The sequence below is a fragment of the Rhipicephalus sanguineus genome, chromosome 9 (assembly GCF_013339695.2).
Source record: "Rhipicephalus sanguineus isolate Rsan-2018 chromosome 9, BIME_Rsan_1.4, whole genome shotgun sequence".
Classification (NCBI taxonomy): Eukaryota; Metazoa; Arthropoda; class Arachnida; order Ixodida; family Ixodidae; genus Rhipicephalus; species Rhipicephalus sanguineus.
In genome coordinates this window covers 73,424,748-73,441,194 of record NC_051184.2, presented here as the reverse complement: position 1 = coordinate 73,441,194, position 16,447 = coordinate 73,424,748, and the positions used below count along the sequence as shown (strand labels likewise).

Here is a 16,447-nt window from a genome sequence, read left to right as displayed (position 1 = left end):
TCACCACGGAAGTTTTATCGTAGTGTCCATAGAGGACGATTCACTTCACAGGAGATGAAACACCTTTTCTTTTCGTCGACCTTGATTTTGCAACGACAAACCTGTCACCGTCCCTGAGACAGTAAGCCGACTGCAGCGCCATAATCTCTAAGGTGGCGAGCGGGCGCACAACGCCCCCAACCACGACGCATTCGTTCAACGGCCCACTATACCTTGAGAGAAGAGAGCGTCACAGCGCGTTAGAATGACGTCGTCGTCTCGTCGTTTTGCGTTGTCACGTGATCCCCATCCGCAATAAACGCAATCCATCAGCAGCGGGTACGGTGGCTGTCAAGCATCTGTCGCATTCGCACTCTCTTGGCTCAGGGATGTCTGTGACAAGCCCGTGACCGACTTCACTGGAAGCAGTTGGTCGTCAGAGCAAGTCGACATGATGTACTCGTTGGCAGCAGTCGGCTGCCTGTTGCTCGTTGGTGTTGCCGGCTGGCGAGTGCCTCCCTCTCACAGACAGGTGAGCTCGCGTGCGCGTAATATCACGTCAATCACGTTCCGCACCTTCTCAGACCCAAGTAGCGCACATGCGCGCATCGTGAAACAACGTCTCGCGTGCTATGACATAGTTGGCACAGAACCTTACACCGAAAAGCCAGCTAACTGGCACGTATGGCACATCCTTCTCTCATTCCGCTAGTTTTATCGCGCGCTTCACACTGAAATGAATAACTCGAGGCTAGAATCCACGGTGGCGATAGCTAGAAAAGCGGGCCATATTCAGAAGATATATACAAAAATGGAGACGCAGCACTGAATCTTCAATATTTCTGACTGCTTGATGTTGGCCACATTTGTGTGTTTTGTTTTATCGAATGTACCCGCGCGCTCGCGCGCCCAGCAAATATAAATTAGTTTAGATGCGGCATTTACCCGTCGATTATATTGATACATTGGACGATGAGTGAAAGTCACATGGCTAGTTTGTTTCCTAGCAAACCAGCCGCTAGCGATCCTTTGCGCATAGATGAAGACTCAACATATGGATCCCCACTGCGCGCTTGGAATCAGTTTGGCGATCGAGACGGCTATGCATTGAGCTGGGATTCATACGATAATGAAGTTAAAGCCGCGATATCAAACAGAAGGGACGCGAAATACTGACGGCTACTGATTTCCTTTCACGGCGCCGACTGAATTTGCCTATTCAGGTCTATCCGATAGCTGCGACATTTGCGCTTTGTTGATACTTCACTGCAAGGCTCCTCTGTGATGTGGAGTAAGCAGCCGAAGGGGTGAACTTTTATTGCGATAGCAATTATATGGACAGTCTCGGCTGGATTTTGCCGTCGCCGTCGCCGTCGCCGCCGTCATGCACCGTATATGTATAAGTATGTATATATATATATAAATGCCCCAAAGAAAAATAACTCAGAGAAATGCTTCCGCAGCGCGGAATCGAACCAGGGACCTCTTGATCCGCAGCGAGCGGTGCTATCCACTACGCCACGAAACGATCATCCTCCACGTAGCTAACGGCGAGCGTTATATACACACCATTTAGCGCTGGACGGACTCAGAGACAGCAGGCGATAATAAGCGTTTCTTCATTAACAGCGAGGTGGCGCTAGGAGCCCGACGGGCGCATTTAAAAGTCGTCGGCGAGCTCGCTCGCTTCTTCTTATATTTGCGCATGGGAGAAGCTTGCCCTTCCGCTGTCTGCTCGCGCAGTTTTCTCGTGGAGAGGGGTAGAGGAATGTTTCACGCTTTCACCATGATGTCCGCGCTCATGTTACGGCGCGTACGAATGTCACTCGAGCTCAGGGACGCCACCAAACGAACAAACAGAAGATTGCGCGAACTATCAAGTGTCACAGCTCGACACTTGAAGCACGCTAGTTTCCTTCGCTGCTTCGGCCGCCTTTGCAACAGAAGTGCTGTTCAAACTGAGAGTATCCATTGGCGAGCCTCACTTCGTATAGCATTAGTTCCTTGCTATCGCATTCATTGCTTCGCCCTTGCGGCGAAACTGTGACTTTTTTTTTCTTTATTTTATTTATTTTTAACTGTCGCACGGCAGTCTGACCAGAAATGTCAGCGCAGTAGTAATAGTAGTAGTGAACTCACACTCGGTCATTCGCATTCCTGAAAATAAATTGATGTAAACGAACTTAACCGATCAGTTTGGTGTGCCACTCGAAAGACGAAGTGGTTACATCTTGGGTATATACTAAATTTGCCTACCTTGATACGGTTAAAAGGGCATTTGGGCATTGTTTACCATAAATAGAGCTTGTTCTTTTCCAGAAACAGGCACAAACCCTTCTTGCACCGATGGATCGTATGTCCACTGCAAATATTATTACGCCACATTTCTTACATCTGAAGAATCACAAAGAAGTGTGCAGCTGAAGAACGTATGAAGATATTTCAGTTATTAAGACGGAGAGGGAGAGGGGAGTACACAAGGACAGGGATATATGAACAAGATGCATGTTCGCTTTGCTACCCTGCCCTTGTGGAAAGACATGAAAAGAGAGAAAACGAGGGCACCAGTGCACTTGAAGATTCACATCATGTCTGCAAACCCGTTGCAGGTACCTGCTGACTTTGAATACACCAGAAGTGCCTTCATTGCTTTCAGCTGTGCTATTCCTCACACAAAGCAGTGAACCGAGAATCCTACCTAAACACAATGTGGTGTTTTAGTATCACATTTATAGCCATCTAGTACATACACACCATGTGGTATATTAAGCCTTTCCTTCAATACTAAAGGAAGTGCCATTACCATAATTTCTACAACACTTTTTGTCAATTCTTACAAAATATGATTAATTATGTATTACTACAGTTGCATATTGATAGGCAGTGTTTAGTTATATCATTTAAGCATCACGACTTAGATCTCATGTTGGCTTCTGGTCCCGTAATTAGGCAAGCTTGGGACTTTCTCTGAAACTTTTGGAGCTTCTGTTATAATTTCTTCTTTTTTATTTTGGAAAAATTAGTTCACAATAACAGTGCTTCTTTTAAGATAAGTGGCAGAACTATTTGTTACAGTGGTGTATACACATTCTACGTAAAAAAAAAAATTTTAAGCAGGCAAGCGACTGTGGATGAGGTTCGTACAAATTCACAGTTCGTGGCCCCTGTATCTCACACAACACAAGCATCTCAAAGAAAGCCACTTATCAAAACGCTAAAGTAAGACTGTAAGCCATTTTCCTCAACATCAATGCCTTTCACAAGGTGTTTTCCGCTGCTTAATTGTTTATTACTTCGCATCCTACTGTGTAATCATCTGCCAGCTCTTTCTTCGCTGCCTTCATCACTTTTTGTTCCTCCTTTTGTTTCTTGTCACATAATTCTCGACACTTGTAAACATGCATATAAAATGTTGTATTCTTTTTTCTAATGCTATCACCATCTCTCATGATATCAGCCCTTTAATGATATGTATTATGTAGAACAATGTATCGTTGTATGGTCATCTTAGTCCTCCTTCAGTTGTGTTTGTATTAAAATTTGTGATCACTTCAGGCCAATATTTTTTTTCGGTTTCTTTAACCCTTTCAGGGTTACTTATGAACTCTCAGGGACTTATGAACAACTGTCAAAAACTGTCATTTACAGAACATTATTTCAAGGCACTCAATATTTCATCGCAACAAGAAATATATCAGAATGCATGGAGTCATGTGTTTTATAGTAATTTATCTTATTTAAATTGTAATTCAATATCTATTCATCCTGAACTCATTCATGTCCTGTTCTTGCATAAATAGAATCACATATCGGTCTAGAAGTATCGTGCGATTTTGTTTTTCAGTTATATTTATTTCGAGCAAAGAGAAGTTATACTTTTGAAGTGTCTTGTGGAAAGCGGCACATCGACCGACTCGTTGAACATGGGAGTGCCTTCAGCAAAGTGATCATATGCAAAAATACACTGCAAAATGGAGTTAAATGAAGACACATTCATTACGCGGGAGGTTCAATTCATCCAACCCTCAATGTATTTTGCTCTTTCTTACCCACTAGCTGACACAACTAGCTAGTAAGCAAGTTGTTTACACAAACGTCTACAAAACGCCTCAAAGGATTAAGCGCCTCTGTGTGAGGTCCACCCGATATTGCAGTTAGTGTTTATAACAGCAGCAGGTTACAAGTGGTGCCATTCTTACTGTTGGAAACTCTTGCAGCAAAACCTGCTGCCATGGGAGGATACCAGATGGGAGATTGCCAATAAGAGTCTGCTGGGCCAAGTGGCAGGCGTTGCTGTCAACAGCCAGGGCCAGCTGTACGTCTTTCACCGGGGCCCTGTCATCTGGGATGAAACGTGAGTCCGGCCGGAGAGGCCACGACTTGTTTTCATTACAATAGAACTGACGGTCATTGGACAGCAATGATGCACTTGCAGTAAACTTATTTATTTTGAAATGCCATCAATTCCTCATTGGGATTATGACAGAGGTTGGGGTGATGAGTATAAAATAAATGCTGGGGAAAGTGATGCTAACTGCACATTATATGGGAAACAGAAAGTTCAGGCAAGAAGAGTACGCTAACAACAGGAGTAAAGAAGACCATCAGCAACATGATATATGGCTGTCGTTAACAGCTTGTTCCATGAGTTCAGTAAATAATTATAGCGCGGGCTGAACAACTGTACATTCATGCTAGGAATTCCACTTTGTGGGAAAAAGTGGGAGCGAAATAAGTTGTTGGTACAACAAAATTCCTCTGAGGCAAAATTATGTTTGTGGCACATTTGTCTCAAAGATTTGTATCTGATTACCGACCCGGGATTTAGCTTGATGCAATCATGTAAGAATAAGTGCAATAATATTTACCCATGCGCTTCAGCTTGCCGAGACAACATTGCAAGGCCAGCACATGGCAGCAGTTCGGTTTGGAGGATCTGTACGCCTGTAACAATTGAAAATAGACTCCACAGCTTTCTTTTGTGCCTTTTCAAGTGCACAGGTTTACAAGCTACAGAACTATAGAAAACGCCGGAGTGGTGTGTTGCATACTGTACAGGCCATGTCTACTGTTAGACTCCCGTTAACGCTGTAATTTTTCTTATGGTGATGTGTCAGGATGTGAATTGTAAAAATATGCAAGAAAAAGTTGCATTTTTTTAAGGTGTGGTGCTGGTGTAGAGTCTTGAGAATATAAGGATGTGCCACGCGGATGAATCTCTCGCTCGTTAGAGACATCAAGCCCAAATGTTCTTTCAAAGCAAAAGTCTTCGAAATAAATCTTTCCTATTTTGGTCATGTTGTGCGGACAATGGAGCTTTTATAAATTAATGGCCAAACTGGAGGATTCACAGAAAACTAAGTCACCTGTTCATGGGAGATAATTAGATGGTGATTAGTATACTTCAAAACGTTTCAGTGAGCTTAAATAATTTGCATTTCATTGATCTCAATATCTACAATAGTCAAAGGCAATTCAACACTACTTAAAGACTTTTGAATCAGCCGGCAGTATGACTAAAGTTATGTACGAAAGCTGTGTGATCTCTGTCTACCCGTCACGCACTCATGCAGGTCATTCACAGCCGGCCATGTGTACCGACACCAGAATGCCGTCATCAAGGAGCCTACCATCTGCGTGGTGGACCCATACTCGGGTGCCCTGATTCATCACTGGGGCCAGAACATGTGAGCACTTCACTCTGCCAGTGTTTCTGTCCCCTTCAGGCACTGTGTATGCAAGTACATGGCTAGCATAAATGGCCATTCATTTTGTAAGGCTATATTTTCAAAATCATTACACGTACACGCATGAAAGGTATATGAAAAGAACCACAATCTCACCAAGTTTATACGCCCTCTACAAATGTTCAGTATGTGCCCCTTTGGTGACTCGACACACATCCAGACGATAGTCGAGCTCATTCCATACATTATGTCGCATAGTCCTGTCAATTGTCTGCACTGCGGCACTGATGCGTTCTGTGAGCTTGACTAAGGATTGCAGTAGTGGTGCTGCCACCTGGAATACACAATACAAACTTGGTGAGTTTTTGGTTCTTTTCATACATCTTTCGTGTGTGTACGTATAATACTTATGAATATGTCCTTTTAAAAACGAATGGATCATTTATGCTTGCCATGTATAATGTAAAAAATTCTGAAACGACGCTCTAGTGAGTTTTTTCGCTTCAAGATTCATCTGAATTTGTAATAGTGTCCTAAATTAGGCTGTAAAACATATACTAAGCACTGTTCTGTGCAGAAACCAAAGTAATTACATGTTGTACTTCACTTTAATAATGCATAACAGGCTCTGGGATCGATTATTCCCTTTTCTATTTCAACGTACGCTGACAGTACTTGAGTGCAGCCTGTGAGCATCCGTATTACCTAACTACCGCATTACTGTTAGTCAATACCGTAGGTTTCGGTTACAGACTAGTCTCTAAAATGCCGTCTGTGTGCACGCAGGTTCTACATGCCACACAGCATTCACGTCGACGCCGATGACCATGTGTGGACAACAGACGTGGCATTGCATCAGGTGAGAGTAACCATTTCGGCAACACAAATCCGGCTCCGCACAAACCTGGAAAGCTGACGAATTCTCGAATAAATGGAAAAGTTGGCATTGACCAAATTGCAAACAGTGATACTGCGAAAGACATCCACGCGTGTTTCTTGGAAGGCAAGGTTTTGCGAGCGATTAAAGATTCGTCTCAGTCCCGGAATCGACTGTCACACCTCTGCCTTTACGGCGTAGACACTCTACCAGAAAGCAGGTAGTACACGTCGGCTGTGCGAGGTCAAATTATGCAAGATGGTAACAATATTCAACACAGAGCAGAGAAACAGGGACAAGAAAGGGCATCACCATTTTGCGGAATATGAACCAAGTTGCTCAACTACAAGTTTTGAGGTCAAATTAGTGAACAAATTGACGCGTAGAAACTGTGAATGACAAAGCAAATTATGTCAGAACCGAAAAGGCTGGAAACTCTCGTGATTGCAAGCACGTTCTGCACTTGACCACCACAGTCACGAGTGGTGCCCAGTGACACCGTCTGGGCTTGGTTTTCATATTCACATATACCCAAGAAAGCAGATTGGAGCACAGCTGGCTGGTTTGGAATCACGCAAGTCATGCAGAGGTTGTGCATTCAACAACCTTGTTCTCAAAAGCAAAACGCCATATCTAATGGCATTCTCTTCACAGCAGATCTTTCTAGTGATGTTACCACCTCGGCTTTATTCACTAGTGACTCGCTTGTTTTGGCAGTTGTTGTTATTAATCGCAGTGAGTCCAGCTAATTGGCACTTCATTATTTGCTGCAGTTGAATCACTCTTTAGTCAGGCATTCAATGAAAGTCAGGTAACATGACAATGATATTGTGGTCATTGACCAAGTGAAAGTGAGGAACTTGTAGAGAGTGTGATCGAGGAATCTGTACAAGTCGTGAACCATTTCTGGGTGTCTTTCACTTTGACTTGGTCAACGATCACAACGCCTTTGATCACTCTTCGTACCATCAACACACATTTCACAGGTACAAGCTAATAGAAACTTTCCATTGGTTTTGTACCCGTAATAGACCATTCGCATTATCCGCAAATGCACTTCCCTGTACTGCATATACGCCCAAATTATGGCGGCACCTGCCGGGCTTCAAGTGGAGACGAGGTCCTATAGTTGCACGTGCTAGGGGCTTGTCTATTATGCATGTTTATGTCATCAGAGCTGAGTCTACATTTTCCACGTCATAGTGCAAGCAAACTGGGCTTGAACGCTCTGTTTGCAGAAGCGACCAGCTGCCATTAGTTGGGCCAACTGCATCTCAGGAGAGCTAGCTTTACAATTATGACAGGGTGTCTATATCTAGTGGTGTTTCGATATGCACAGTGGCTTCATTAAACAGAGATTTCCAGGCAATACAAGGAGTCGAGCCTTGAATGAAAAGCTTTTGTTTTGAATGCGCAGGTTTTCAGGTTCAGTTCGTCGGGACCTCCGCTGGCATTGGGTCATGCCTTCGAGCCAGGCAGTGGTCGAAACCACTTCTGCAAGCCGACGGGTGTTGCGTTGGGTCCGTCGGGACGTATCTTTGTCAGCGATGGCTACTGCAACCACCGCATTGCCGTATTCAACCGAGACGGCACCCACCTGACCGATATTGGACTCCAAGGTAGCCTCACATTCTTGTACTTGTACTTGACGCCCCTATGTTTCTGAAGTATAGGTATTGTAAAATCTCAGTCCTATGGAACGTAACTAAAGGTTTTGTGAGCATTCGAGTCAGTGCTGTTTTTCTTTTGCGTGTGTTTCTCTAGTATGCCAAATTTAAAGAGCTTTTTGTTCCACATTTTGATTTCGATAAAGTGGACGTGCTTCTGCGCTTTGTTTTAATGTTTGTCTTCAAAAGGACATCAAAGGTCAACATTGAAGCGGAAGAAGTGCAATGTTTGTTTGATATGAAGTGATAACTAAGTAGTTGACAAGGTGGCGACTGAAGGGGCCACTACATTATTCCACACTTTAATTATCCTCTAATGAACAGGTTCACACACTCGCCCTGATGATGTGATAGGTTTCGCTGTGCTGGTTGTTACAGCCTGCTTTGAGTCAAAGACTCACACATAGAGTGTGCCGCGCTAGCTCCCATAGAGTCATACGTGAAGAGGCAATAGCAATTACAGCATGTATTGCAGTCAAAGAATTGTAGCTGGTGAGTTCACAAGGTATGTTCACTTAGAATCAATTCTTTGGTAGACGCCAGCTTCCAGATAGCATTCATTTTTTAAGTGTGCCATGAAATGCATTGGCGTTCTGGTTACTTTTGTATTTCAAAAGTGGCATTTCATTCACAAAGTTTAAGTGACAACAGCATGGCACCACGACCAGTGCAATCCTGGATACTTTTAGAGTTATAACCGCTCCCTTCTATAGTACTACATTTCGAGGACTGGAGTGGTGCTATAGCACTGCAGGCACTTTTCAAAAATTACTTTCAGCTGAAAAACACCAGGCAGACACATGTACTATAAAATGGTGCAATGAAAGGACACGCAACACTGACGAAGAAGACACGAAGACAAGCGCCGTGTCTTCTCCATCGCCAGTGTTGCATGTCCTTCCGCTGCGCCGTTTCATAATCATGAACCCTTACCAACTCGCCCAACTATCAGTGCTACTGCACATGTCCTATACACTGTTCTTTTTCATTTAATATGCATCTCTCAGTATATCTTTTTTATATGTTCTGCTACGTGTTTTAAGTCAAAACATTGGGAACACCCTTGATGTTCCCAGAACGCATGCTGGTGCCACATGGCCTGACATACGTGCCCACCATGAACGTGGTGTGCGTGGCCGACCGGGAGCGGCGCCGGGTGCTTTGCTACTGGGCGGGGGCACGAGGCCCACGGGCGGGTCGTGACCTGGGCGACCTGGTGCTGGCCTTTGGGGAACACCTGCAACGTGTGTACGACGTTGCTGCCAGAGGTAGGTTCTCACGGCTGTCATCTCCTTTCTTTTTGACAGTGGAGCCGTTCAAGGGCTGGGCCTGACAACAGATGAGTGTCTGCGTCGCATGTCACACTCCGGTTCCCAGATACAACCATAGATGGCATAACTGCGTCGGTCGCGGACGAGGAGCTAGCCGCACATTGAAACGGGGAAGGGCGGCTCGAGCGTGAATAGGGCCTAACGTCACTGTATCAGAAGCGGGTGTTGCAGGGGATGCCACACATGCTTTCTCGTGCATCTCTGATCTATGAATAACATAACCACAGACACCCACACGAAATCACAAAACATGAGAGAAAATCACAGAAAATCACGAGGGAAGCGCAGGAGAATCGCAGCTCCACTATTTCTGCAGATTTTATACTTGGTGGAACTGAATTAATCTTTTTTTTTTTACAACTTACCAGCTCATTTTTAAGAGGTAAACAGAACTTGTGGACGCTGCTACACAAGTGTAGAATGACGGTCACATTCACTGAGGAAGATGGTGTCTGTCAGAGAATTTGCAGCTCCAGCCCAAATCAGATATAACAGCAGCAGTACCACCAGCAGTAGTTGTGATAAGTTAACTGATTGTGATAGTTAGAACTTAATCCTGTGAGTACGGCTTCATGGCAGAGCAACAAGAGAGCTGTCGTCCTGTCGGTTCTTCGTTGTCCTGTTGCCTGCGCTGTTTATCTTCGCGAAGTAGTATTGATAGCAAGGGCAGTAGAAAGAGCAGCAGCACTAGAAAGGGCAAGCAGGTTTATGAAGCAAGTGGGATAAACAATGAAAAGTCAACTCTTATGAATGAGGCTTCTGGTGGGGTACCAAGTTATGTCTAGAGAAGTGACCATTTTTTTTTCTCTTTTTTGGATTCTAATGTTGGGCACCTCAGCAGGTGTAACAAAACTCCCTCATGTATGGTGTTCTAGTGGACAGGGGTTCTTGCATAGCCCAATCAGGCAGACATTTGCAACATGGATGGTGGCAGTATTGTATGTAGCAGTAGTAATAGTAGTAAGAATTCGTGACAGCAGTCCTTGTGGCAACGGCACCTGCCAGCTCTCATGCATTAACTGAGTGGCTGGTCAGTGGGAATAAAAGAAAATAAACTGTAGGTAGTAGTAATTCTGAGACCACACAGCTCCACAACTCTTGTTTGAAGATGTTGCACTGTCTAGTAAGATGGCATGTGACAGACGGAACCCTGCTGTGCTCTGGTTCAACTTGGGAGAGTAATTGTTTGGGTGAGTTGGGGATGCATGTTAAAAGTTGGCACCACGGAATTATGACGACAAAAAATGACAACAGACGAAGTGTTTCCGGTCACAGCACTCCACCTTTCGCAGCGCTTCGCCTGTTGCCTTCTTTTGTCTGTACACTCAAACCTCATTGTAACAAAGTCATAGCTGCCACGAAAATAAATTTGTTATATCCGAAAATTCGTTATAAACGTTTATTCGTAACACTGCTTCTATGACAAGACTATTCTTCACTTCCTTCGTTATAACCGATAATTTGTTATATCCGTGTTCGTTATATCGAGGTTTGAGTTATTGCTCCGTGCTGTTGTTCAGCTTTAACCCACTTCAACCTCTGCCACCCTAACCTCCGCATTCGTATGACACAGGTCACACCCTGTACGGCATACAGTCCTTGGCCCCCAACCAGTCGTCGGCATTCCAACTAGAGCTTGAGCCAAGTGCCAGACCAGAGCGCTTCACTCCAGAATCTGTGGCAAGTACCGTTCAAAAACCTATGGTTTTGTTCACGAGGAATCGCGAAACTTCTCGCTTATTTTGCACAATGTGCAATAATATTTGAAACACGCGCGATACCAGTCACAAGCAGCATTTATAGTTCGTACTGGCATGTTGCGTCTTGGTTACCAAGGGTCGTTGCGTCTAGGTTACCATACTGACCACCATCAGCACCGACAGTTTGTCACTAAAGTGCATAGTACGATGTAAAGTTGATTCGGCGAACTGCCATTACAGTGCAGCGCCGCTCTTTTCGTTGTATACAAGCTTCATAAGTTTTCACAAGTGTCACAAGCTTCGGTCAGCCAGCTCGTCAAATGAAACCCGAACACCGGCAAGCCTTCGCATGGTATAGTGCGTGCCGTCCAGTTATCACCATTGACAGGCGCACGCATCCGGTTTGACTGCACTGCACATATGCGCGCCTGTCCATGGTGATAGCTGGACGGCACGCACTATACCACTGCGAAGGCTTGCCGGTGTTCGGGTTTCATTTGACGAGCACTGTACACGTGAAGTTGTAGAGGAGCAACTTTTCCATTTTACATAGAAGTTGGGGAGCAGGGAAGTGCAGAGGCAGGGCCAGGATTTTCTTCCTGGGCTGACAGTCACAACAAGGGAGTTCCACTGGGGCATGGTGGGGCAGGGAGGCAGGGAATTATTGCTTTGTGTTTTGACTGCTGTTTCGCTCTTGTGGGGGCAGGTGAAAATTTGAGGGGGGGGGGGGGGGGCTGCTGCCTCCATCTCCATAACTGAGGACGTATGAGATGCCCTCAGAATCTGCGGTGTCACTGCGAGTGAACTGTGAACCTCAAGGTGGCGTTGCCACCTGTTTTTTCTTTTTCTTTATGCACGTTTGCAGGCTAACCAAACGTCCTCTTGTGGCAAGAGGGGTGCTTTCGGTATTATGAAAGGGTAATTTGTGTTTGAAGTTAGTATAGTCCAACCTCGATATAACGAGTACAGATATAACGAATTGGCCATTATAACGAACTAAGCAGTATAGTCCTGCCATTAATGCAGTGTAAAGAATACACCTTTATAACGAATTTTCGGATATAACGGAGCCATTTCCATGTCAGACGCAACCTCATTGTCAGACGCAACCTCTGACTGTACACCTTTAGTGTATGTCCTTTAAGGCAATTTCAAATGGGTTCTGCGGAATCCCGCAAGGTGGCGGAAGGATTAAAGGGACACTAAAGGCAAATATTAAGTCGACGTTGATTGTTGAAATAGCGGTCCAGAAACCTCGTAGTGCTGCTTTTGTGCCAAGGAAGTGCTTATTTTGAAATAAAATCACGTTTTTAGTGGTCCTCATCGCGTTAGCGCGCTTCAAATCTCCCGCCTGAAAATTCGACTTTCATACGTCACTGCTGCCGTGCCCAACGTTGCCCGCTTTTACTGCGCGGCCGCTGACACTGGCCGAGCGGAAGTAGCGGGATCCACAGTAGCAACAACGGCGCTGCGGCAAAGACTTGCTCGGATGGGCACATTCAAAGCCTTCACCAAGTTGCGGTTGGTCTCGTAATCCTCAGTACGAAAGTGCAGCGAGCACACACGCAGAGGTTTTGACTGTTTAGCACACTGGCGCAATGGTATGACATTAAGCCACTTCGAGCGTAAGGGTTCATTCCGCGGCACCCAGTGAAAAGACACACCGGTTTCCTTGCTGCAGCACTGGCGTTGTGCACCATTCGGGCATCCGGCAATATCACACGCATGCGGCATTTTGTCGAACTTTCTGTCAGAGCGACTTTCACGAGCGCGCAAAACACGCACGGCAGTACGCGATCCCGAAACTACCCCTGAGACGGGCGAGGCGCAGTTCGGCGAAAACGGAACCTTTGAACCACGCGCGCCGTTCCCCATGGCAACGCCACGGAGGTTTTGTTTTCCATGAATCAAGCGGAAACGAACAAACAGCATTTTATTACGTCTTTTGATGCTTGGAATGTTCTTTTTTACCGCTGCTAGTTTGATTACTGGTGATTTATTGTAGGCCGACTTCCATACGTCATCGGGATCACTTCGAAAATGTCCCACTCGTGGCGCTCATCATGTGATACATTTAGCTTAATTTCTCGGTAAGTAGGGCACTGCTGTTGATAATACTGCCGTTTTAGACGTTGTCATACATTGGGCTTTCACTCTGACATAAATTGTTATTTGCCTTTAGTGTCCCTTTAATAAAGGGACACTGACAGCCTTCCGTTTCTATCACGAAGCCACAAGGAAATCCGTACGGACTTCTCAGAAAAGGAAAGCTTCTGGTTGAAGAAAAATTCGTCCTGGTCTGGAGATCAAACCCAAGATCAATATTGGTAGTGGTTTGAACAAGAAAAGGCGCCTAATTTCTGTAGCCCGGTCAGGAGCACTATTGGAATACCTCATGGCCATATCGTTCGAGTTGTTAACTAATTTGCCCTCGCACTGCCAGTTGCTAGCATCCTGGTTAGCTGAACTGGTAATACGACCCCTCAAAAAAGGTTTCAGTTTAAAAAGTACTGAAAGCTGGGCGAGTTGGTATAAATACATTTTTGGGAAAACTTCCAGTGTGCACAACAGACAAGGACGTGAGAAAAGAAGGCATGGAAGCGCAAACTTGTTTGCGCTTGTATGTCTTATATGAAGTGTTGCGATGTTGCAGAGTGTAGTTCTAGTCTCAGTTCCTGGTCCAGGGTTCGATTCCTGGACAAGGACAAATTGTTTGCCAACTAAGAAAAATCCATATGGATTTCCTTGTGGCTACGTGATACAAATGGCTGGTTGTCAATCAACCCTTTCATCGTCCCCCATAAGACAACTTCAAACCATTGCGAAGTTAACTCCAGCATGGTTGAAACTAGTCAAATACGCCATTAGTGTCGCTCTGTACTGCCCCTTCAAGCCACCATGCAGAGCTAAGAAATTTCTGCATCAAGTCTGAAATCCATTCTTTCCTTCTTTCTCTTTTCAGCCAATGGTTCAGCCGCACGCCATCACACTCTCTCCAGATGGTCAGTCGCTTTATGTGGCCGATCTGGACAGCCCGCGTAAGGTGTTCAAGTTCCGTCTCTGAGCTCCCACGGGCCAACTGCTACGCCTAACATATTCTATACCAGCCAGGGGCCATCTCCATCCCAATTGGACGTAGAGAACTGTAGCGTCGCAACACAGCCGTGAGCTCACGGCTTCGTAGCAGTGTTTCGCATCTGCCATCAGTGAGCCGGTGATTATCAAGCCGAAGCGGTAAAGTACCACCTATATTGTACGAAAGGCTTCGCTTGTTTTCCCATTTAAGAGCTATCTTGTAAAGCAAAAGTTAACATTTATATTCTACTCAACAGTTTTAACAGCTCTATGTATGGTTGTATCGTTCGAACAAACTGTGATCGCATATTCCCTTTTGCCATCCACGAGTACCAGTGGCACACCTAAGTATTTACTTAGTATACAGTCCTACCTCGATATAATATACCTGGATGTAATGAATTCTCTGACGAAACAACGTAAATGTGGAACCCCTTTTGCCGATGTCGGCACGTAACAAATATACAATGCAACAAACGTAGTGTTTCGGTGTTTGACGCGACTTTGTCGCGAGGAGGTTTGACTCTAGATTTCCAGTCACTTGTACTAACAGATTTTATTTTATTTCTACTTTTTTTTATGAAAGATCAGCCAAGCTATTAATTGTTTGTCCACAGAGCTTTCAGGCTTGGGTTCACAAGCGAAGGAAGTGATAGCCCAGAGCCAATGTTTCTAAAGCAGGGACAGTTTTTCACAAATCATTCTCAGTGGTACAATCACCCTTGCGAGGTTTTGCATGGCTCAGCTCTGGATGTAATAAAGAGTACTGCCAACGACATTTCAGAGGCAGTGCGAAGACAGTGAGCTTGACTCAGTACCAAGAAAACTCTGGGCCATCTACACTGACGCATTTCTGCCGAGTCACGCAAGAGTGACCGTACATGCCGTATTTACACGATTGTAGGTCGACCCATTTTCATTTAAATATAAATTCCGAAGTTGGGGGGTCGACTTACAATCGATACCGAAACTACTTTCGGTTGTAAGGTCGATTTACAATCGAAACAAACGAAAAAATTAGGCACGCTGTGGGCATGGTAGCTGTAACATATAGCGTATTTCTTTCTGTATAACCCACACACTCGGCAACCATTCGCGGAAAGTATTCTAAAAATGATCTCCGCATATTGCCGCGAAGCTAGCTTTTCTGCATAGCTTTGAAGCGCTGCCGTCAAGCCACCTTCGCACACCGGAATGGGAGGGTTTTTTTTCAGCGACATCGTAAATAAGTTTCCTTTATGAAATGCGCTCGCACTTTGCATCCTTTACCGTGCGATCTTAGGCGAGTCGACCTACATTCGAGTCGACTTACAATCATGTAAATACGGTATCTGAAAGTGACTACTCTGGAATGGTACTGCTTTAGACTTGCCCTGACAAAGATAAGTCTCCTTTTCTAAGCCTTGACTCTTGGCTAATGCCTCGTTCGGTCACTTATTGTTAATCAACATATATCTTTACGAAAAAACATCGCAACTAAGACACGGACGAGTGAAGAAAACAATGAAATACGACCGCCATTGGTTTGGTCAGTTTGTTCCTTGTTGGGTTCGATTGTCACGTTAATTTGCACCTTTTACATGCTCATTTCGTCAGCATACTATTTGTAATTTTGCCTTTATGACTAGAAACACTTGCCGGTGAAATACTTGTCAATGTTGTCGGTTTTAATTTCCTTACGCGAGAAAAGTCTTCATTGGGACCAGCTGCAATGAACACCTGCATAAACCAATAAATAAATAAATAAATAAATAAATAAATAAATAATAGGCTCTGCTGTATCATCAACACCTGAAGCCAGGCATTTACAGAGCCTAAAATCGGTCACAATTGGCCTCAGGTTTCCTCAAAACCTTGTAACAACTAGCAGACTTATGCTCCTTTCTTCTTGTCTGTGATAGTGGCACTTGACTTCTGTAGAGACAGAAATTATTAGCCAGCTTTACAAACTTTTTCCGGCCTATTAGAAGTTGTTCCACTAGATGGCATGGTGTTGTCATTAATAATATTTGTCATTGCTTTTAGAAGCGTACGACAGCTTTTGGAAACTACGCTGTATTCGTTGTGTCGTAGCAATTTGTGTTGTCTTGTGTCACTACTAGAGATCGCACGTTGGATCATCATTAGAGCA

The 16,447-nt window shown here is 44.7% G+C and overlaps 1 protein-coding gene across 1 annotated transcript; it reads left to right on the top strand.

The window, feature by feature from the left end:
* The first annotated feature begins 260 nt into the window (after positions 1-260).
* LOC119405325 (peptidyl-alpha-hydroxyglycine alpha-amidating lyase 1) lies at positions 261-15,342 on the top strand. The gene is made up of 8 exons (XM_037672158.2): positions 261-511; positions 4,197-4,333; positions 5,553-5,666; positions 6,453-6,525; positions 7,961-8,162; positions 9,287-9,478; positions 11,115-11,221; positions 14,204-15,342. The coding sequence occupies exons 1-8, from the start codon at positions 431-433 to the stop codon at positions 14,303-14,305; spliced, it is 1,008 nt and encodes a 335-aa protein (XP_037528086.1). The 5' UTR covers positions 261-430; the 3' UTR covers positions 14,306-15,342.
* Positions 15,343-16,447: the final 1,105 nt, after the last annotated feature.

Bases quoted from the DNA above. Each gene is read 5' to 3' on its own strand.
- LOC119405325 (XM_037672158.2), top strand. From the start codon at position 431: ATGATGTACTCGTTGGCAGCAGTCGGCTGCCTGTTGCTCGTTGGTGTT. The intron at 6,526-7,960 runs GTGAGAGTAACC...TTGAATGCGCAG, and splicing joins CAGACGTGGCATTGCATCAG to GTTTTCAGGTTCAGTTCGTC. The intron at 9,479-11,114 runs GTAGGTTCTCAC...CGTATGACACAG, and splicing joins GTACGACGTTGCTGCCAGAG to GTCACACCCTGTACGGCATA.